At 37.3% G+C, this 24,057-nt stretch overlaps 2 protein-coding genes across 3 annotated transcripts; both read right to left on the reverse strand.

The window, feature by feature from the left end:
* Positions 1–384: 384 nt before the first annotated feature.
* LOC5501544 (putative deoxyribonuclease TATDN3) lies at positions 385–6,069 on the reverse strand. Of its 2 annotated transcripts, XM_048729978.1 has the most exons (10): positions 5,927–6,069; positions 5,829–5,861; positions 5,684–5,757; positions 4,281–4,422; positions 3,817–3,894; positions 3,684–3,715; positions 3,497–3,552; positions 3,075–3,187; positions 2,476–2,556; positions 385–642 (listed from the first exon to the last, which is right to left on the reverse strand). In XM_048729978.1, exons 1-10 carry the CDS (start codon positions 5,990–5,992, stop codon positions 433–435), a joined length of 885 nt encoding a protein of 294 aa, XP_048585935.1. In that variant the 5' UTR covers positions 5,993–6,069; the 3' UTR covers positions 385–432. The 2 variants fall into 2 exon arrangements, with proteins under 2 accessions (XP_048585935.1, XP_048585936.1); XM_048729979.1 differs by lacking the exon at positions 5,684–5,757 and having other exon boundaries at positions 5,927–5,995.
* Positions 6,070–6,251: 182 nt separating this feature from the next.
* LOC5501552 (serine/threonine-protein phosphatase 2A 56 kDa regulatory subunit gamma isoform) lies at positions 6,252–23,531 on the reverse strand. The gene is made up of 17 exons (XM_032369848.2): positions 23,355–23,531; positions 23,178–23,243; positions 22,867–23,035; positions 16,609–16,808; positions 15,978–16,088; positions 15,666–15,758; positions 15,315–15,445; positions 14,436–14,495; positions 13,834–13,942; positions 12,423–12,476; positions 12,199–12,249; positions 11,166–11,285; positions 10,754–10,881; positions 10,525–10,626; positions 10,318–10,390; positions 9,990–10,091; positions 6,252–8,703 (listed from the first exon to the last, which is right to left on the reverse strand). The coding sequence occupies exons 1-17, from the start codon at positions 23,379–23,381 to the stop codon at positions 8,557–8,559; spliced, it is 1,743 nt and encodes a 580-aa protein (XP_032225739.2). The 5' UTR covers positions 23,382–23,531; the 3' UTR covers positions 6,252–8,556.
* Positions 23,532–24,057: the final 526 nt, after the last annotated feature.

A 24,057-nucleotide genomic window follows, 5' to 3' on the forward strand; every position in this document is an offset into this window, starting at 1 on the left:
CCATTTGATATCTGACGGGAAAGGGTGACGGGCCGACCACTTGATATCTGAGGGGGACGGTAAGGGACCGACCATTTGATATCTGATGGTGAGGGTAAGGGTCCGACCACTTGATATCTGACAGGGAGAGTAAAATTACTGGTTTATTCCGGCAAGCCGACTGGAAACCTTAACCAAAGAGAAAATCTATCAGAATCCGAGCTATTTAACAGACCATCTGCTTTAAATTATCAGTCACATCCTCAAAAAAACTTCCAATAGAAGCACTGCTTTTACAATTTTGCGATTGCCGCTTTAATTGTTTTGGTTTATAAAAGGAAAAGCAAATTTGTTCCGTCTGTGCTTTCTAAACTTTAACAGGCAAAAATTAGTTGGCGGGTCAAATCCCTGTTTGGTATTACTTTTATTTAAATATTCATTTATTTTGTGTTTTTAAAACATCACATAAAATTTGTCTGTGGTACAGAGCACACAGGTATTGTGCAAAACAAGTATCTCTATTTTTTTTATAAATCTTTGCAGCTTTGGGAACAATTTCAGTGCATTTTTGGTTGTTTCTTCGTAGACTGTTGCTGGCGGCACACCCTTTAGCCTGGCAATCTCTTCGCATGATATGCTAATATTTTTGGGTTCATTTCTTGTCTGAAAAAAATAAAAATAAAACACAAGGTTGAAGTCAGAAGTTGGTTTGCCACAAATTTTATTGTTTAAATGCAAAAAATAAAATCTGAATGTTAAGTATTTGTATAGAAAAAATGAACATGCAATTGACTAACATCTATTTAGACTGCTCTACACAGTTAAACAATTGTGAGTGTGAGTTATGTGTAAGCACTGTACCAGCAGTTTTTTTTACATTCCTAAATAGAGGGTAATGAAGTGCGATAAAAGACAGTACCAAACACGAGGTTCCGCTATAAAAGGGATAGCTCCTCCCACTCCCGGGCTCAAGAACAATCAGTTATCAATCAGCCGTCAATGAGTCAACACATCAGGACAATTGCTCTGAGCGCTAAATTCAACTTAAATTTAATATTTCAAATTAAATATAATTCCTAGACTTGTCCACCTAAAATGTTACTATTTATAGTAAAATAATGCTGTAACAAGCTTTGTGTGCTTAAAGGGGCAGTGTCATGGTAAGAGCTTTGCAATAGCTCTCTGGCCCGGACACATTGAATTTCAGTCAAATTCTGATATTCACTTATGAGCCTTTGGTACATATGGGAGACTTAAATCCAAAGGAAATGACCACAAACTTTCAATAAACATAGTTTTCAATAAAATATTGCATATTAATTTAACAAGGCATTGACAGCTTAAAGTTCAAATGTTTGTAGACAATTGAAAGCCTACAATAAACACTGACTCCAGACATGCGCAGTGCCATGATGCTGCCCCTTTAAAAATACGTGCATTTTCATTACAGCGAGAAAATAACTTATGCAGATGAGTTAGATTATGGATAGCGCAAAATTTAAAATTTTCAGCCATGAAAACATTAGTGGAGAGCAAATCACTAATTTATTATTCTCTTAGCAGATGTCTTGTTATAACAGTGCAAGAATAGTTTTATTCCAACCAACTTAGGCTCAGAAATAAGCTATTTTATGCCATGATGCTGCCCCTTTAAAAATACGAGCATTTTCATTACAGCGAGAAAATAACTTATGCAGATGAGTTAGATTATGGATAGCGCAAAATTTAAAATTTTCAGCCATGAAAACATTAGTGGGGAGCAAATCACTAATTTATTATTCTCTTAGCAGATGTCTTGTTATAACAGTGCAAGAATAGTTTTATTCCAACCAACTTAGGCTCAGAAATAAGCTATTTTAAAAGGAGACTTATAATTTGTGACTGTTAGCGTGGCAGTGTTCTGATTATAATTGCAAATTTCAGTCAGGGGTGAGAGGAGCTTTCCCTTTTATAGCGAAACCTCGTGTTTAACATTCAAACAAAATTCCATATAGTCCATAAAGCCTACATGTAGCTCTTACTTGGAAACAATTCCTCTCATAGAGTATATCACCCTCTCCCCCTGGGGCATATCACCCTCTCCCCCCCTGGGGCATATCACCCTCTCTCCCCTGTGGCATATCACTCTTCCCCCTGGGGCATATCACCCTCTTCCCCCTGGGGCATATCACTCTTCCCCCTGGGCATATCACTCTTCCCCCTGGGGCATATCACTCTTCCCCCTGGGGCATATCACCCTCTTCCATCTGGGGCATATCACCCTCCCCCCCCCCTGGGGCATATCACCCTCTCCCCCCTTGGGGCATATTACCCTCTCCCCCCCCCTGGGGCACATCATCCTATTCCCCTTGGGTATATCACCCTCTTCTCCCTGGGGCATATCACCCTATTCCCCCTTGGAGCATATCAACCCCTACCCCCTGGGGCATATCACCCTCTTCCCCCTGGGGCATATCACCCTCTTCCATCCCACAAAACAAAAATCTGCAGTCTTACTTGTTTCACAGCTGCTAGTGCAGGTGAATCTGTCTCTAGTAGCAAGTTGGAGAGTGGAACATGTTTGACCAGTTTCTGCTTCTAAAAGCATACCATCATGTAAGTTGAGGGGATGTAGGCATTGGCAATGAAAGGGGACAAAAAGGCCAGTTAATTGTTATTATTAATTAGTTATCATTATTCACAGATTCCAATCAATAAAATTAATAAATTGTATCAGATATCAATAATAATCAATAGCAGAAAAATTGGGGAGGTCACTTGATAATTATCAATTTTTTTACTATCAATACTACATTTGTTTTTATACACATACTTATTCGGTTGCATTACTTTATGTAAGTACTGTAGTAGTATGTAGTAGTATTTATATGACTAATTGGAAAGGACAGCAACATCAATTTAGTAAAAAAAAGGCATTTGCATTAGCTTATCTGCAATCCCTTTGTCATTTGTAATGATTGAATTTGGTACATAATTACAAAAGACAAGGTTTGGTTCTGAATGGTTATTTTGTAATATTATCTGTGAAGATAAATCAAAAGTTAATAACAAAAGAGGCAAAGCAGAAAAAAGAACTTAGAAGATTTTCTTCCAACCTGCTCTGATCGGACTATAGACGGGGGAATGGAGAAAAAGAAGCCTGCCTGTGCACCCTGGAGGGCCACTGAAGCACGACCATCAAATGCATGCAAGAGAACTCTTGAAGCTCCTAAAAAACCAAACACAAACAATAATATGCAAAGGGATCCGGGGATACTTTGGCCAGATCACCAGCACAAACCTTTCGGCAGTCAATACACAAACCAACTTTGTTTCTCACCCTCTTAAGTTACATGTGACAAAAATGCCTTCTAGTCGAATCTCACTGTAATGCATGTATTAAAACTGAGAGCAGAGAGTACAAAACATGTTCCCTTAAATTTAAATTGGTTTTGACAAAAACGTGCAGTAGTTGATTGTTGGGGTCTGGTAAAGACAATCAAAAGTATGTGAATACATTAAAACTTGATAAAATTACCTTGTTCCTTGAGTATTTGTATTACATGTCTTCCAGCAGATCTGGAGTGAACATTCCTGAAAAAAAAAAGGTTGCATAGAACTTACCAGGGTATAAAAAACAAACAGATAATTTCGAATAAGAATGCCTCACTAAAGTTGCACAAATTAAAATAAAAATAAAAACTTTAACAGCGAGAATGACTTACACTGGCAAATCCAACTCTTGTGCTAGCTTTATCTGAAACAACAATTAAGGAGTCTCTGTCAGCTGGGGAGGGGGAAGAGAGAGAAAGTTTTGGAGTCAGGATTTGCAGAATATCTTGACTTTTATTACCTTACCTGTCTTACAAAAACTTCTTTCTGAATGCCCTTATCCTTGTCAGACTTGATAAAACGAGGGGTAAAATCCAAGCCAATCTTAAGAAGAACACAGCTTATAAAAATGTCATCTCTATGAAGCGGTGGCCACATTGATGGCTTTGTTAAGTAAGCCTATCAGAATGCTAGAAATATCTATCTGATTGACATAAGAAAACAATCAAACAGCAAAACAGGAATGTGTAGATTGAAAGGTAAGGTTGGATGGATAAACATGTGTGCAACAATTCTGTTAGGTTTATTTTGCCATGCAAGGCTGGATTTCTAAATCATCGTTCGATTCCTCAAGCACATTTAAATTTGGCAGCTGTGGGAGTTTGCAACCTATTTTTATATACAAGACACAATAATGACAAGAATTTGCCTACATTTAAGTTCTACCAGAAAGATAAGTAAGCATTATGGCTAATGCCTGGCAATCAAACCTCGCCCACAGCAAAAAGCTTGTGATGGTTTTGCCTGATTATGTCCTCCACGCCCTCCAAGTCGCTGTGGGTGACACTCCTCTCAGGGTTGAGGGACTGGACCGGGTGGATTCCCAGGCATGGGGCGATGGCATCTGGGTACCTACAGACACAATGAATCAGCCATTTTCTAGGTGCAGTTTTGCAAGATGCATGATTTTAAAAACCAAAAGAGAAATTATACAATATTTTAAACAAAAAAGACAGATAAAAAATCTGAAAAAAACAACAACTCCTTTTAATCTTTGGATGAATTTTGCTACATTTTCTTTCGCAAAGTGTTTCAGGATTCTGATTGGTTGATAATGGGAATGGAATGCGGTTCACCTTTAAGCAGCCTCTATTGGGGTAGGTGTGTTTGCCACTCAGAGTGGTTGCTAAGCAGAGTTGGTGTTCAGCAGAGAGAAAGAGGGTTCTAAATAGCCATCTTGATGCTTCTAATGTTTATTCTAGCTGATTCTAATGGGTTGGTTCAGTGACAAGGGGGAGGGGTTAATTATCTTTTGTTACATATAGCTTTCTGGTAGCCCAAAGAAGGGTTAAAATCCCCCCCCTAGGATAAACTGATTAACGGTCATCATCACGTTGATTCATAATCATCACTATGATCATGCATGTATTAATGTAAAGGCTAAGGGGGGGGGGGGGGGGGGGGCGTGCAGATGTGAGGAGATTGAACACTTCTTCCATTTCCCCTGCTAGACTATAGTGGCAAAAACCTTTTCGACGTTGCAGTCAGAAAGACAAGCTTTCAAGGTAAATCATATGCAGTTTAAGAATTTTAACCTTTAAAACGCTGTATCAAATAGCGATTGCAATGTTTATATTGTATGAAGAGTTGTTTCATGCAATTTGAGTGTTTTGGAGGCGTTTTCTTGCCATGATTTTATTGATCCTTTTTCCACGCACAGGGCCCACAGTATAGCAAGAAATATTTGTATTATTATATAATATTTTATTTATTATATAATATTATATTATATAATATTTGTATTATTGTGTTATTTGTAGGAATCATTGGTCAAAATAAAAGACAATTATTCACTTTGTATTGCTCTAAATTGTGTGTTGAATTTCTAGGGATTTGATAACATCTACTTGACCACTTTAAAAGGCTTGATCGTTCGGAATCGGACTTCTCTCTCTCTCTGAAGTCCAATTAACAATGTTAATACAAGAACAAATATGGATTGAAAAAAACATTTAATCAGATTTGACATTTTATTCCATCCCCAGGAAAAAATGCAAAAAAAAAATGTAAAATGCCCCACATCTTACCGTCCCCCCCCCCCCCTGCGGCTTTTCAATTGATACATGCATTAATGGTCATTATTCCCAACACATCCACAAAATTTGATTCATACCTTTCTGATAAATCGAGAATCTTTTCGAAATCTACCCTGAATTCAGTGACTCCAACGATAGCAGCGACACCCCTCTAAAATGATTTTTTTAGAAAAATTAAGTGTTATTGACAACGAAAAGCCATTTTCAAAACAACATACCTACCTCCTTTGCATCTAGCAAAACTTGTTCCAAATCCTACCAAAAAGGTAAAGAAATTCAATAACAAGCGACAGGTTACAAAATCTCTAATATAACCTCACCATATCGAATTCATGCGACGATATGTGAGCGTGGCAGTCGAAACATGTCGATGTGGTTGTAGCCATTTTGAATTGTAAAAGGTATACGCTGACCAATAAATAGCAGGCCCGTGTAAAAAGCGTTACCCAGCGACCCCGAGACGTAGCATGCTCGAGAATCTAGCGTACTTTGCGGGCGCTCCCAAAGGTTACTACCGCAAAAGAGCTCGGGCAACCACCGAAGCAATCTGAACTTTTTAGAATTGCGAAAAATCTCAGGTTAGAGCCGGCTAAACAAGAGGGTGGGTACCTGCCTTTTAAAAATACAACACAACACATGTAAAAATATTTGTCACTTGTTTTATTTATTATTTTTCTTATGCAAAAATGTAGTGGAGAGTGCGTATCCAAAAAGTTAGTGTGTAGAAATTTCCATGTTATCAAGTCGCAACGCAATCGATTTGCACTCTCATATCAATGAAACACAAGCGCAAGAGAATGCAGCTTGTGTTAAACTGATTCTCACTTGTATTGCGAGTGACATAGGCTGTAACAAGAAAATACCACAAAAGCGAAGGGACCATAACGAATGCAAAGTATCTGAACCACTTTAGATGTATAATTTTGATTTATGCAAAAATATATCGTTTTTTGAGGCAACCAAGGCTTTCCCATGAGAAAATTATTAAAAGTGCATGGACATTCGTGGAGATAAGGAGGGGTGAGCGCAACTCTTCGCGAAAATCCTGCGTACGTATTTTCGCTTAAAAATGTGCACGGTTACCATTGCGTCGAAACGGGACCTGACAAAAACAGCAAAGGGTACGAAACCCATGAGATAGTGTTAACACTCCTCGTACGGTTAGTCTCATTTAACCATAGTTACAATTTTTAAGCGGTCGAAATAGGCGACTTTAAATCACGTGACTTTTTAAGTGGCAAACTGAAGCAAAAAAAAAAAAAAAAAAAAAAAAAAAAAAAAAAAAAAAAAAAACAGAAATAGCTACGGCCGTCACCGTTAGAGCGAGAAAAAAAAGCCCTTTCTAACAAAGAAAATTTTTTGACTGATGATCCGTAAACGCTTAAGAAGTTGCTTTACGTTCCTGTCATTTTACCACCAAAAGCGGACCACGCTTTGCCACTCAGTCACGTGATTTCTTTACGTACGCCCGAATGTGTAAAAGGGGGCTTCAGTTGTTAACCTTTTGAAAAAAGCAAAATCCTAAAAGGGGACGAACCGTCGGGCAGCAAGGTACGAAAACACCCGGATTGCATGGACAATGTAATTCATTTACAAAACGCACACATTTTCCCCAGAGGGGATTACGGACGGGCCATTTAACTTTTGAGAGGGGGTGGGGGGGGGATGATTCTGCATAAAATATCCTGACAGGCCATTTTTACAAAAATTTTGCAAGGAGAAAAAAAAAATATCCTGCAAACCACCAACAGAGGGAAAAATCCTGCCCAATAGCCAAGGGGAAAAATAATAAATCTTGCTCATATAAAATCATCAATCATCAAAAGGTAAATGGTCCGTCAATTACCTAATGTACAGACAAGTGAATTATTTAAAACGCTTTACAGGGCCCAAGCAGCCACATCTTTGTAATTCTTTTCATCCAACATCGGAAAACAAATTAGTTCCATACCAAGTTCAGTCCAAAATATTAGCTGATGACAGTGGATGCTTTCTCAAACTTTATCTTGTTAGGATGACAAAACTGTGGCTGACAGAAACCCTTTAAGCTACCCTGCTGACAGGCCCCTTCCTGGCTGTACTACTTGGACTTCTAGATACTCTTCGGGTATTGCTTTGCTCAAGTTAAAAAAAAGCAACGCCAAAAAAAGGCAAAAAATTAAAGCTAGATGGTAAAAAAAAAACCGCCAGGAAGAAAGTTCTGCTAGCAGGGTAGCTTTTGTACAGACCCCTCCCCTCCCCTCCCCTCCCCAAATTTACCAGAATTTATATGATGCAATATACTACAAAACAGAGTCGATGCACGGGCTCTAGGATAGTAACATCCCATACTCTAACTATCCTAGGGCCTGTGGTCGATGTAATCAGCACAGGCCTGAGGCTGACAGCTGGAACAACCGTTCCCAGATCAGTCACAGTTGTAACATCTCAGATGGGAGACAGTAGAGGAACCACATAGCAAAGTCCCGTATGATTTGTGACCCATGAAGTCTAGACAAGCTTGACAGTGAGTAATCTACCGCCATTTTCTCACAACGTCCACGCTTTATTCATGTTGCAATCACGTGATCTCCTGTCACTAAGCCTTTCAAAGTCTATGCTTTGCACACATGCCAATCATGTGATCCCATATCCTTTTTCCTCCCAAAGTCTTTGCTCTGTTTACATGTCCTTCACGCTCCAAAAGTCCACACTGGTTGGAGGCACTCAACCTCTGTTCACATGCCAATCATGTGGCCCTCGTTGCCATGACGGCAACATACAACTCCACGTGTAGCTTTCAGTCTATCTAGGATCTCTTGTGCACATGTAAATCACATGTCCGTCAATCCTCCATCCCTTGTGTACAAGTGTTTTTCACGTGCCCTTCATCATCAATGCTAGTCTGATGCTCACCCCTCCTCGTGTGCACACACCAGTCACGTGCTTAGAGGAAACGCTCTCATGGTCTCTATGACTCCGATGACGTCACAAGGTACTCCTCCGTGGGGTGGTATGTTTGTAGTGCTTTCACTGTCCGTGAATCGTGCGGTAGTTCAGATTTTCGACGGACGAATTTATTCTTCTTAGGATCTTGTTTCTTTTTGGGGTCTGGAGCCTATCAAAGAAAACAGAATGAATCTTATTAGAACTATCAAAACATACGTTTTTGAGCTTTTAGAGAGCATGCATGGATATTTTAGAGAGATTTTGAGTATTCTAAGATCTCTTGATTATTCTGAGAACTCTTAAGCATTCTAAGAACTCTTGAGTACTCTTAGTGAGTATTTTGAATCCTCGTGACTTTCCTGAGAACTTGTGAGTATTTTGAATCCTCGTGACTTTCCTGAGAACTTGTGAGTATTTTGAATCCTCGTGACTTTCCTGAGAACTTGTGAGTATTTTGAATCCTCGTGACTTTCCTGAGAACTTGTGAGTATTTTGAATCCTCGTGACTTTCCTGAGAACTTGTGAGTATTTTGAATCCTCGTGACTTTCCTGAGAACTTGTGAGTATTTTGAATCCTCGTGACTTTCCTGAGAACTTGTGAGTATTTTGAATCCTCGTGACTTTCCTGAGAACTTGTGAGTATTTTCAATCCTCGTGACTTTCCTGAGAACTTGTCAGTATTTTGAATCCTCGTGACTTTCCTGAGAACTTGTGAGTATTTTGAATCCTCGTGACTTTCCTGAGAACTTGTCAGTATTTTGAATCCTCGGTACTTTCCTGAGAACTTGTGAGTACTTTGAATCCTCGTGACTTTCCTGAGAACTTGTGAGTATTTTGAATCCTCGTGACTTTCCTGAGAACTTGTGAGTATTTTGAATCCTCGTGACTTTCCTGAGAACTTGTGAGTATTCAGAGAACTCTTCCAAACAGGTTCACTTGGTCAATGCTTTTCGGTAAGATCGTGTGATCAAAAGTAATCAGAATTAGCCAATTTGAATACTCTAAGTTTCTTGATTTGGAATTTCTAGCTTGAATTGGTAGAGTAATTAGAAGGGACTGCATCACGATCTCCTACGGGCCACAGGACAAGAAATTTTAAGAAATCTGCCTTTATCCCATGTGCTTGATGCATCCTTATCTGAGACCATTTTCCATTGTCTCTAATAGCTTTTTAATTTTAAGGCTTTCTTTATTTATCATTGACACAGTTTTAATAACAGGAATATTGACATACTAGGGCAGTATCAAGCAAAAAGGACACAGGTGACATTAATTTTTATCTTTAAATTGTTCTTTTTGACTTGCATAACACTTGTTTTATTTCGAAAAAGAAAATGTCTTGTTATTTTGGAAAATTTTCTTGCGTTTTTTCTCATTTTTCAGTAATAAAATCAAACCGGTTTTATTTTAGAATGGTTTAAACTTAGAGCGATTGAAGTGAATTAGTAGACTCACCTCGGCCGATAACACTTTCTCCAAGTTGATGTTTGCATCCTCTGCAATGTCCATCTCCCTTTCTAATGTTATTTCATCTGGAAGACTGGCAACTTTGCCATACTAAGAGAAAAGCAACATGATTAACAGCAAGAATACGCCGCAAACCATAACGATGAGATCACGTGGGGACAGGATCGTACTTTGACTACAGCGCATGCGCAACATTTTTTCTGTTCCACATGGGTAGCATTCTCTTATTCAAACGTTATTTTTAAACTTAAGATCTAATCATGTGTAGGGTGTTTAAGGGGTGCTTAACTGAGGATAGAGCTACCCTGGCACATACCTCTGGATTTTTACGTGCCAAATCAGAGATCCTTTCCCAAGCATTTTCTCTTTCCCTTTGCTTTTCTTTCTCCCTGGAAATACAAGTAAGTGTTGAACAAGTCTCAATGGTTTGAGGATGACACTATCCTCATATGACAGTGTTTACTTCTGTATATTACAATCCTAGAAATCTCCGTTTTCTGCCAATTTACTTTAGTCGTCTTACTTTAGTTTCTCAGCCTTGTATTGTTGCGTGCACTCATCAAACAACTTTTGATTCATTTCCATGAACAGCTTGAGAGCATTGTAGATCAATCCATGAATAGTTCTGCAAAGGCAAAGTTAAGGGATAAGCATCTTATATTTTTGCACAGGGTTTTATAGCCTACGAAATTATATGTCATGCAAGTTGAGCATTGTAATTCAAATTTGATAAAGGGATGCAAACGACCTACTTGTTCCAATGGTTTTTGGAGTTTTTGTAGAGTGCTGGAAACATGAGTGGAAGGATGATTGTGGCGTTGTCGCTGATCAAACTCATGATATACTCATTATTCCAATAATAAAGGGCTCTCTCTGCAACCTGTAGAAATACCAAAAATAAATATAACTTTAAAAGGTAGAGAGAAGTAAATCAAAGATAAATCTAGAGGGAAGAGCAATTTTTTGGTTACAACTCGTCCATTATAAACTGAAGTTCTCAATCTAGCCTTAAAAGATGTTATATAAATGGTACCTAAACTTTAAACTGTTAAAAACAATTTTAGCAGATGCACGGTGGCATTGTTGTTTGACTGTTAATTCTCACACCTCTGGTTATAATACACAAGTTGTTACCTGTATTTAAGTACAGTATCAGTGACTGACCTGAAAGTGGGGGCTAGACACACATTTTGCTAATTGCCTGAACAAGGGCTCAATTATTTTCACAAACTCTGTTGGCTCAATAACATCCAGGATCTCCTCCAATTCATTCAGGAACATCACCTACACAAATCATAAACCATGGTTATCAAAAAAGAATGTTAACCATGTTAAATTTTCTTTCCTTTTTCTTCTTTATACAACTTTTCTTAATAAATTAATACCATTTATTTATTAACCATTTTGAATATTATATACATATACATCTAGGGTATCTATTGAAATCGCTTTTTTCTTAATTGGTAAATAACTTCACTTCGCTCAGATCATTGTCGCCCCAAAGCTCGGAGCCTCTGGTACCCAGGGTATGCATTAAGTGTAATTCTCTTCCTTAATAAACCATGCAAATATTTTATTATTTTTACATATTACGATCTGCTTTGAGTTGAATATTTGGCATAGTACAGACTGCCAAAATGTAATATCTCCCTTCGTTGAATTGGATCTTGAACAATTACAGCAAGTTTCAGCAATTCGAGTGATACCAGGTCACAGGTTCTTTTGATGAGATCGATATGAATAGCCTGGCCAAAACTGTGTAACGTAAACTTGCACCTTTCACTAAAACACACACCTTTATTTAGCACAGCCAAAGGTCAAAGTAACCCCCAAAAATGGTTCTGTTATGAATTACACAGCGGTGTTCAGGCTAAAGTTTGTTTTAGAAAACCTTATCCTCGCAAAGAAACCCAAGTGCAGTCATGCATGACATATCGCAATAACTCATTCATTGCATATGCGCATAGAAGTTGCACACACACATTTGTGCTGGTTTTCACATACTTGTAATCTTCTTGTCCAATTATTTTTTGTAGAAAGATATTTCTGATTGTACTTTTACAGTACCTAGCCACTAACAGCTAACAGCTAACTATAACAATAAATTTTGTAGCAAAGTACATTTTTTATGTTGTAAAGTAACTACACTATGTATGCTGGAATAAGAGTATATATTATACAGATTTAAATAACATACCTCTTTAGGACTGTGAACCTTGGGCCAGAATTTCAGCAGGGACATAACAACCTAAATTCAGAAAGAGAAAATATAAAGTGAAAAGAATACCATAAAAGTAATAGCTCAGGCATGGTTAGGCGATTCTACAAAAAGAAGAGACCCCATCAACATGCTACTACATTTACATCCACACTAGCTATTTGCTGGTAACTAGAACAGAGAATTCAACGTCAAATACTCACTGATTCTGTTAGTCCTGGGTCCTTCTCTAAAAACTGAACTACGCAGTAGGCAAGCTAAGACAAAAATAGGATAATTGTTTTTCAATCGAAAATTTATTAGTTGGAGGCTGTCAGTAAGATCTGTGAATAGCAATACCATGATCACATCTGATTCTTTTGTTTTCCGAGGGATAATTACTAGGAAAATTCCCTCGAAAACAATAAATGGTTCTAAATTTCCCTCATGCACAAATGATGAGGGAGATTTAGTTTCTAAATTTCTCTTATCAATTAATAATGAGAAAATTTAGAAAGAGAAAAAATAATTTTTTCTTCTAATTTTCCCTTTATATCAGTGCTTGAGAGAAATTTGGAACCAAGCTGCTTGTCTTCTAGATTCAACCAGGGAAACAAATAGAAGGCAGCTTCTTGATAAGTACAGGAACTGACACAACTTCCCCATCCTGAGCCAATTTTGCTCAAAGTTTTGGTTCTTTTAAGAAATTTAGCAAAACAAAAGAAGCCTAAACTTAACTTGCAATATAAAAAAACAGCCAGATATTGCCCAGCCCCCCTCCCCTGCAAAAATAACACCCCCACCCCACCTCCCCTAAAAAAGCAGCGAAATTTGCCATTTCTTCTGTGAAATTTCGATTTTCGTCCACAACTTTTGCCTCAAAATTTCCGCATATTTGAAAACTTTTTCCGCATCCTGTCAGAGGCCCTGACTGTAGAGCTGATCAAATTTTTATGTAAATACTTTTGAATGTGTGAAAATTTAATTTCAGATTGTTTGTGCAATTAAAATAGGGTGTTCCCTAGAGAGGTAAAAAGTCACAATGCATTCAAAGGCACCAATTCATTAAACAGTGTTGGCTCATCAAACTTAAGATTACTCATAGTTTTCAGTTTATTTCCTTGGTTATAATGGTATTACACTAAGTTATAGCATGGCATCTCGGGAAATTTAGCCATTTAATGTCCCCTCATCCTCTGGATGTATAGTTAACATCAACTAATCATATCTTGGGTGCAGGGACATTAACAATCACTAAATTTCCCTTGTGCCATGCTATACCTTATGTATAATAAATGTGCAAACAAGAATTACCAAAAATGTTAAAGTGTTAAAATGTGTTAATAAAAACCTTTATTGATTCTAAAAAAAATTCAATCTTGAGGAAGCAAATATTCTCGTCAACAGTACATATTGATGAAGCAACGGCAAATTTCAATGTTTACTTTTCCGTAACAGTATGGTTTTTTTGTTATTTGAAGCAAAAAAGTCATGTAGAAGTGAATATTCTCAAAAGGAAAAGCCAAGGATTAAAAATTACAGCCCTCCAAAACACTCCACTTTTTAACATTTTTCAAAGTTTCACAAAAGTAACAGAATACATCACAGTGAGGTGCATGGCAATGTTCTTCCTACCTGAGGATGGTACATGCCAAGTGACTTGGTCTTGTGAAGGGGCATTAGGACCTTCATCAGGAAAACCTTGTGCTCCTCCTTCAGCGGCAATGCAAAGCCATTGATAATACTGAAAATGCAGATGGGGTCAAAGAGCCAGGTCAACCACACATTTTTTTAATTGTTTTTTTTGGTAGTCTAATTATGTGGTCTAATTTGAAACCTCCTAAATAACTTTTACAAAATTAAAAGTAGTATTTTATTGTGAAAAATGGCAAGAAATTAGAGACTCTTCAATGGCAACAAGCTTTTTATTTTAAAAATGGGCACAGTCCTGGAAATCTGGATTCCATTAGCAGAATTAAAAATCCAACATGTGAGTTGTTTATTCGATACATATCTCAGTTCACACAGCTAACTTTAAACATACTAAATAGTTGCTTGGTAAATAATTTCAAAAATAGATAAATATTCACAACATTATGTAAGTAGAATACTAGAAATTATGTTGTGACAGAAAAGAAAGAAAGCAAAACTGTTCTTATTTTTAACTACGTTCAATTAACAAGCGAGCCAACCAACACAGCCTTGTTTGAGCATACAAATGTATTTATCATTAATACCTTCCAAGAATTTCAAGAAGCTCAGCAACCCCATTGTGTCTTTCTGTCTCATAAATAAACCTAGAAGAAATAGAATAGTTATAGCATGAGCACATCATAAACTGTGGATCTGAAAAAGGCACATAGGTTATACAATAGTTATGACATGGGCACATCATAAACTGTAGATCTGAAAAAGGCACATAAGTACTAATACAATAGTTATGGCATGGTAACATCATAAACTTTGGATCTGAAAAAGGCACATACCACGGGAATTAGGATACTTTGTCAGAGATTTCTTAATAAAATTATCCAAAAATGCATTCCCAATTTGTCATAACTATTGTATTACCTACTGTATGTGCACGGGAATTAGGATACTTTGTCAGTGATTTCTTAATTAAATAACCAAAAATGCAGTGACTAGCGAATAGGCAGGTTTTCAAACAATGGAATCGAGCGTTGTTTCACTCCCTTCCTATTTTATATAGAACCTAAATACGAAGTTAGGTTCGGAAAGCGTTCAGGCTAGTAAGGAACACTCAAGAGGCTATGGTTACTCAGTACTGTTCAAATGTTTCGAGAGTTGAAAAAACAATCGCGTGGGTTTTTAGACAAGAGAAATAGAAATATAACGAAAAAGTATTTCGCTGAATCGGGAGGCAGGGGACACTTCGCACAAAGGTTAGAGATATTTTATTCCCTGAATACAATATTCAGCAAATTGGGAATGCATTTTTGGTTATTTAATTAAGAAATTGCTGACAAAGTATCCTAATTCCCGTGCACATACAGTAGGTAATACAATAGTTATGGCATGGACACATCATCAGTGGTGGATTTGAAAAAAGGCACATTGGCCATATCATAAATCTGTAATAATTCTTTTTCTCATACCTGTAGAATATATTATTAATGTATTTTCTAATAAAAGCCCTCAAGCCAAGGAATTTGCCATAAATCCTGTGTAAAATGGTCTTGAGAAAGTCACGTTCTCTTGGGTCTTCACTGTCAAAAAGTTCCAAAAGCTAAAATTGCAAATAAATGGTCAAGTTAGTCAGATAAATTGTATAATGCAATTATGGACTCAGTCAACAAGAAATGCTGAAACTTTCTCAGTTATGATAAGGTTGTTTTTTATTGATCACACTATTGTAGCAGAGATCTACAAAACAGGGTGTATCAGGCTAATTGGTGTGTGTGCTGAGGTCACATTGTAAGAAAAAGGGTGTGATCCCCCCTCCTCACCTGGAGTACAAACTTCTGATCTACATGTTTCTTGGCCATGGAAGGTTGGAAGTCCGTGGATTCAAGGAATCGTAAAAAAAACTCATACACAATCTAGGGTAGACAAAACGTACTTCAGCTTTTACTACCATAATACAGCAGAAACAAGACAACAAAGGACTAAGGAAAAAAAACTTTTATATACAGGTTATTTTCCTAGACAAAATAGGTCTATTTTGACAGTCTAGTAGGTTTGGCTTCAATGTTTGAAAATCCCTTTAGTCTATTTTCCCATTCCTTTGTTGTTTCTTCTATTCTCTTGTTATGGTTTACCTGTAAGTGTGGCCAGGACGCCTCCAAATTGGGCTCATCTTCCTCCGGGTCAAACTCAGCACCATTCGGGTTTGATGGCGGAGGAAGAGCACGGAAGGTGTTTAATGAGAACTGGAAACCAAGCAACAAACAAGGTCAAAACATCAGCACAACAAGGTGAAAACATGATCACAACAAGGTCACAACATCATCACAACAAGGTGGAAACATCTTGAAAACAAGATCAAAACATTGTTATCAACAAGGTCACAACATCTTAACAAGGTCACAACATCATCACAACAAGGTCAAAACATCCTTATCAACAAGGTGAAAACATCTTGACAACAAGGTCAAAACATCATCACAATGAGGTCCAAACATCTCGACAACAAGGTCAAAACATCTTGACAATAAGGCCACATCATTGTCCAAACCAAAAACATTGCTGGGCTTCTGTTTTGGGTACAAGCATCTCTAAGAAGAAAAATCTGTTGTGCATGTTTTGGACATAACGATTTCGCTAAGCAGCCCCTTAGCCCTCCCACTCAATTTGCTACTAATAAAAGAAGAAAATCTAGCATCATATGAGATAGACAACCTCTTGCTTATAAGTTGTATAAGCTGTCACATATATTTTAGGAAAACCCACCATTCTGATAGCTTCCATGTAGATGGGCTCCGTAATAATACCCTTGTTATGTGTTACAAAGTCAACCAGCTCATTGAGAGTCGCTCGCTTGACCTCCTTGTACTTGAGATCACTCAGAGGATCCACAGCAAAGTCAAAGATAACACAGCATTGTTGCACTTTCTGGACAAACAGGGCTTCTCTTTCCGGTGCTGGGCAGTCTGTGAAACATACCAGACAGTGATTATCTCACAAATAGATCCATTGCTTGTACATGAATCTACTGTATCCTCTAATGGGCACATTGGTACTGAATAGTCTGTGAATCATACCAGAAAGTAAGCATTGTACAAATATTCGATCTATTGCATTTAGTTATCCTGTAATAGAGGCATTGGTACTGAATAGTCTGTGAATCATACCAGAACGTAAGCATTGTACAAATATTCGATCTATTGCATTTAGTTATCCTGTAATAGAGGCATTGGTACTGAATAGTCTGTGAATACCAGAAAGTAAGCAATGTACAAATACTCGATCTATTGCATTTAGTTATCCTGTAATAGAGACATTTGTACTGAATAGTTTGTGAATCATACCGGACAGTAAGCAATGTACAAATATTAGATCTATCACATTTAGTTATCCTGTAATAGAGACATTGGTACTGAATAGTCTGTGAATCATACCAGAAAGTAAGCATTGTACAAATATTCGATCTATTGCATTTAGTTATCCTGTAATAGAGGCATTGGTACTGAATAGTCTGTGAATACCAGAAAGTAAGCATTGTACAAATACTCGATCTATTGCATTTAGTTATCCTGTAATAGAGGCATTGGTACTAAATAGTTTGTGAATACAAGAAAGTAAGCATTGTACAAATATTCGATCTATTGCATTTAGTTATCCTGTAATAGAGACATTGGTACTGAATAGTCTGTGAATACCAGAAAGTAAGCAATGTACAAATACTCGATCTATTGCATTTAGTTATCCTGTAATAGAGACATTTGTACTGAATAGTTTGTGAATCATACCGGACAGTAAGCAATGTACAAATATTAGATCTATCACATTTAGTTATCCTGTAATAGAGAAATTGGTACTGAATAGTCTGTGAATCATACCAGAAAGTAAGCATTGTACAAATATTCGATCTATTGCATTTAGTTATCCTGTAATAGAGGCATTGGTACTGAATAGTCTGTGAATACCAGAAAGTAAGCATTGTACAAATACTCGATCTATTGCATTTAGTTATCCTGTAATAGAGGCATTGGTACTGAATAGTCTGTGAATCATACCAGAAAGTAAGCATTGTACAAATATTCGATCTATTGCATTTAGTTATCCTGTAATAGAGGCATTGGTACTGAATAGTCTGTGAATACCAGAAAGTAAGCATTGTACAAATACTCGATCTATTGCATTTAGTTATCCTGTAATAGAGGCATTGGTACTGAATAGTTTGTGAATACAAGAAAGTAAGCATTGTACAAATATTCGATCTATTGCATTTAGTTATCCTGTAATAGAGGCATTGGTACTGAATAGTCTGTGAATACCAGAAAGTAAGCATTGTACAAATACTCGATCTATTGCATTTAGTTATCCTGTAATAGAGGCATTGGTACTGAATAGTCTGTGAATACCAGATAGTAAGCATTGTACAAATACTCGATCTATTGCATTTAGTTATCCTGTAATAGAGGCATTGGTACTGAATAGTCTGTGAATACCAAAAAGTAAGCATTGTACAAATACTCGATCTATTGCATTTAGTTATCCTGTAATAGAGGCATTGGTCTGAATAGTCTGTGAATACCAGATAGTAAGCATTGTACAAATACTCGATCTATTGCATTTAGTTATCCTGTAATAGAGACATTTGTACTGAATAGTTTGTGAATCATACCGGACAGTAAGCAATGTACAAATATTAGATCTATCGCATTTAGTTATCCTGTAATAGAGACATTTGTACTGAATAGTCTGTGAATACCAGATAGTAAGCAATGTACAAATACTCGATCTATTGCATTTAGTTATCCTGTAATAGAGGCATTGGTACTGAATAGTCTGTGAATACCAGAAAGTAAGCAATGTACAAATACTCGATCTATTGCATTTAGTTATCCTGTAATAGAGACATTTGTACTGAATAGTTTGTGAATCATACCGGACAGTAAGCAATGTACAAATATTAGATCTATCACATTTAGTTATCCTGTAATAGAGACATTGGTACTGAATAGTCTGTGAATACCAGAAAGTAAGCATTGTACAAATACTCGATCTATTGCATTTAGTTATCCTGTAATAGAGGCATTGGTACTAAATAGTTTGTGAATACAAGAAAGTAAGCATTGTACAAATATTCGATCTATTGCATTTAGTTGACCTGTAATAGAGGCATTGGTACTGAATAGTCTGTGAATACCAGAAAGTAAGCATTGTACAAATACTCGATCTATTGCATTTAGTTATCCTGTAATAGAGGCATTGGTACTGAATAGTCTGTGAATACCAGATAGTAAGCATTGTACAAATACTCGATCTATTGCATTTAGTTATCCTGTAATAGAGACATTCGTACTGAATAGTTTGTGAATCATACCGGACAGTAAGCAATGTACAAATATTAGATCTATCACATTTAGTTATCCTGTAATAGAGACATTGGTACTGAATAGTCTGTGAATACCAGAAAGTAAGCATTGTACAAATACTCGATCTATTGCATTTAGTTATCCTGTAATAGAGGCATTGGTGCTGAATAGTCTGTGAATACCAGATAGTAAGCATTGTACAAATACTCGATCTATTGCATTTAGTTATCCTGTAATAGAGGCATTGGTACTGAATAGTCTGTGAATACCAGATAGTAAGCATTGTACAAATACTCGATCTATTGCATTTAGTTATCCTGTAATAGAGGCATTGGTACTGAATAGTCTGTGAATACCAGAAAGTAAGCATTGTACAAATACTCGATCTATTGCATTTAGTTATCCTGTAATAGTTGGTACTGAATAGTCTGTGAATACCAGATAGTAAGCATTGTACAAATACTTGATCTATTGCATTTAGTTATCCTGTAATAGAGGCATTGGTACTGAATAGTCTGTGAATACCAGATAGTAAGCATTGTACAAATACTCGATCTATTGCATTTAGTTATCCTGTAATAGAGGCATTGGTACTAAATAGTTTGTGAATCATACCGGACAGTAAGCAATGTACAAATATTAGATCTATCGCATTTAGTTATCCTGTAATAGAGGCATTTGTACTGAATAGTTTGTAAATCATACTGGACAGTTAGCTTTGTACAAATAGATCTATTGCATGTATCTATCCTCTAATAGATGCACACATTACACATGTTTGAGTACAAAAACACAACTTTAAACAGTGAATATGAGTAAGAAGGGAGAGCATTACACAAGTTCAATTTATAAAAAAAAACATTACATTGATAATATGAGTATCACACATGTTGGAGTAATGGCCTCGCCTTTCCTTTTCCTAGTTGCAACAAACAATGGCAAAAGTTCTAAGTAAGCTACTTTCACATCAAATAAGGAAGAGAATTCCTTTTGAAGTGTGACCAACAGCAAACAAAATATGTGACATATATTATTTTAATTAAAATATTTGCAAAGTGTCATTATAGTCTAGCTTTTGTCCCTGTGTTCACAAATAGTGTGCAAAACCAAAGTGTGAAAATTCACTACAAAAGGCCAAAATCTTGGAAGTATACAAAAATGTCTTCTTCACAGTATCAAGGCCTCATGGGACTGGGGAAATCAGTTAGCCAGAAAGTTATGATCTCGTCGCTCCCAAAGTGGCAGTACCCATGTGCAAGGCTTTCCCATCATGTAGTTGCACAGGCACCCAGGGGGGGTCAGGGGGTGCGAACGCTCCCCCCAACAAAGGTCTAAAGTCCACTTTCGGTTCTCAATAGACATGCTTTTTGTAGACAAAACTATAAAGCATAAGCAAAGGTCACTCTGGTATGTCACCAATCCATAAGTCAGACTTTTTTGTGGCCAAATCTGACAATAAACGTGCCTTAGAGATACTGTAAGGGCATAAGAAAGTCCCTTTTTGTTCTTGCAGGGGTGGTCAGGTTTTTATCAGAGAACTCCCCCCCCAGGAAAAATTTGGTCCATTTTTTCGGATTTTGCACCCCCCAAGAAAAATCCTGGGTACGGATCTGTAGCACAACTCTTTCGCATAGCTAGACCACTATCTTTAAGGTAGCCTTTAGAGTCTGACAGTGTCCTTTGAACAGAGGTGCAACATGGAAAACTGTTTAGAAAGTGAAAAAGCACAGGCATTGTGGCACCAAAACTAGACTGAAAGCATATTACCAAAATTGGTTTATAAAGAAAGTCAATTTTTCTATAATCCATGATTTGAGTGTATCTGTCCAAAGGATAGCCTCTGAAGATTTGTTCAAAAAGCAGAAGTATTGAAATGTGTATAGCAATCATACTTCATCCCTGACATGCCTGGATTTATAGTGCCAATAATTTGAAGATTACACTTGTGTCTTGACTGTGTGCACAGTATTTAAGCAACACTATATGGCCTTTAGTAATCTGGAAGGAAGTGATTTCAGATGAGATATATGAAGTGTTGTGTTGATGAGTGCATTACTTTGCTGATCAGAGCCTATTTTACATGTGCAATAATAAATAAGGGATAGCAAAAGATTAACTACGTTACATGATATACATCATTCTTATAATCCCCCTAAATATTTGCAATTAAGGCACCAAAATTCCTTTAAAAATAGACAAATTCAGAGGAAAAGTGTGAAAGTCTCAAGTTAAAAAGACGAACAATGTGTGATAATCACATGGAATACATAATAACACTTATCGATTGGAATTACTAGACTCAACAAAATGCTTTCGTAACGAGAATGTACCTTTTTATCGTTTCCTTCAATCGTTTTGGGAAAACGTCCTGAGATTCGGCTAGATAAAATAAGTCAAAGTCCCTTCCCTCGAAGGATACACAGGGGTCTTAGCGTACGGCGCGGTAAATACGAAAAAAGCGTGCATATATCAGCGGCTGCGAGTGACCGCGTTTACGCCTATAAACAACACTGCCCGCAATTGTGTACCGCTTATGTATTTATTGTTACCGTTGTGAGGAAGCGACAATTAATTTATCAAGGTTACACGCTGTGTCTTCTATCGGATCACACTTGTAGGAATTAACTTTGATCAGGTTGTAAGAACTAAAACTCTCACGAGAAGAAAACAAGCCGCAAAAGAGGCTTTTTCCTAACATTCCGACTGTTTAGAGTTCGTAATTGGTGTCGCAATTGAACGCGGCCACTCAAATTTGTCATCGTGACCTGCAGTTCAAATAAAAGCACAAAGCACACATGCCTGGATGAATTGAAAAGCAATTTTGTACTGTACTCTCTAGGTTTCCAAATCAAGAGCTGTTGTTTTCCAAAGACAATGGGATATTTATCAATGCATTTACAATCAATCCTGTACTATTACGGAGTTTACATTCTTATCATCTTTAAAAAATCGCCATCGTCAATCATTAGAAACTAAACTGACTCGTAATACATCCAGGGCCTAAAAATAGCGGGTCCAAGGAAAATTCCATATAGCATTTCCAATTTTATTCTGCGATGTTTAGATCTCGTATAAATATTTGGTACAACTAACAATGTATAACTCACACTGGTACTTCACACTCTAAATGGGTCGACATTACATCAACATATACCCGAAACTAAATGACAAACTTCATATTTGATCTATTGGGTATAACTATTATATTGGAATACAGTGGGCAACACGAAGGCGCAATCGACATTAGTAATCAAATTTCCTAGCGATCGCTCAATGTTAGACGATCAATTGTCGAATGGACAATTTACACCGATTTTCCGGTATAAGGCCCATCTTAAATAGGCAAATTTTTGTACACAATTAATAACGATGGAAAAAGGATATAAAATTAAGAATGTTTTGGGAATTTCTCGAAGGTTTAATCAGTGAAATAGCATCATGTTCGCCGCAGTGCTGATTGTATTGCACGAGGTGAACGAAACGTAAACAAGGAGATCTGACATACAGCCCGTACAAGATGTGCGTGTCACAGCGCAAGCTACCACACAAATAGACATAGTCACAGTCTCCCAGCCCTAAATAACAACTAGAAAGTAATTTGAGGGCTCCGATAAGCCGTGAGTTCATAGTGTGGATCGAGTATTCAACGGAGAACAAAGGCCCTTACCTTTCAATAAAGGTAATTTGACCAACTCTCGGTTGTCGCTAATGTGGAACGTAGAGGAACTGTGTCGCTTTTCTTTTCGCATTATTGAGGGCCCGTTAGCGAATTGTCGTAATTTAACCACTTGGCTTGGCGGATGAGAAGCCACATGACTGTTAGGCTTGTGCTTTACCTAAAAGAGAAAAGTTTTAGAAGGAATTTTTGTTATAGACATCCGTCACCAACACCCAAACACATGACCAAAAAAATCGTCTTCTAAAAATCAAATATGGCCATTCAAACACCGAGCTTGGAGTCCGATAAAGGCGACTTACTTCATCTGACTGTGCTTCTGCGGTTTCCTTACTGTTATGCTTTGATGATCCAGTAGGTTTTGGAGCCTAAATCAACACAAATAATCGCAACAACAAGTCAGACCTCTATCGCCGGCTCGCATTCAACGTGCAAATTTAGCAATCATTTGTACACCACTGCAGTCGCCAAAACAGTACCTTCTCTTTCTTGCCTTTATTTGGCATCTTAAAATGATTATCGCAGCTATATATAGAGTGTCATAACGGCAAACAAAAGGTGATATTACGAAGCAAAGTCGAGATCGTTTTAACCCGTAGCATCCATGTTGCTTCTTGCTTGTGCTGTGGAACCGTACACTAGAGCTTTGGCGCAAGCTGTGATCTGAATGCTGATTGGCTGGCGGCCATGAACATTTGAGGCAACCATGTGACGTACGGTTGAAGCTCTACACAGAAGGCTTTTTTTTTGCATCGCACAAAAAAAACACAGGCCTGCGGAAGCTTAAAAGCGGGAAAAAGCCGACAAAAAGTTACTAAATCATTTTTTTGTATACGTAAAAAACACCAAGCTTGTCCAGCCACCATCATAATTTTTTATGCACCTAGACGTCTACAGGAGGAAGCGATAACCTTTTTTTCAAAATATGGAATAAAAATGTATGGCACCAAGAGAACATAAGATAAGAGAGGGACACTTTGGTATTACCCCCGCGCGCGCCATGTCGATTCCGAATCCGGCTATTTTTAGTAACCACCACCCCACCACTGCGCGTGAGCATTTTTACTCACCCTACCCCCGCGCTTTGGCATTTACATCTTGTTGTTTGCCGCTGTTTGTGACTTGAAACCGAAAAAAAAACACCCTATTTGCACAAATACCAACGAAAATTTCATTCTAGCA

This window comes from Nematostella vectensis, chromosome 7, assembly GCF_932526225.1.
Source record: "Nematostella vectensis chromosome 7, jaNemVect1.1, whole genome shotgun sequence".
Classification (NCBI taxonomy): Eukaryota; Metazoa; Cnidaria; class Anthozoa; order Actiniaria; family Edwardsiidae; genus Nematostella; species Nematostella vectensis.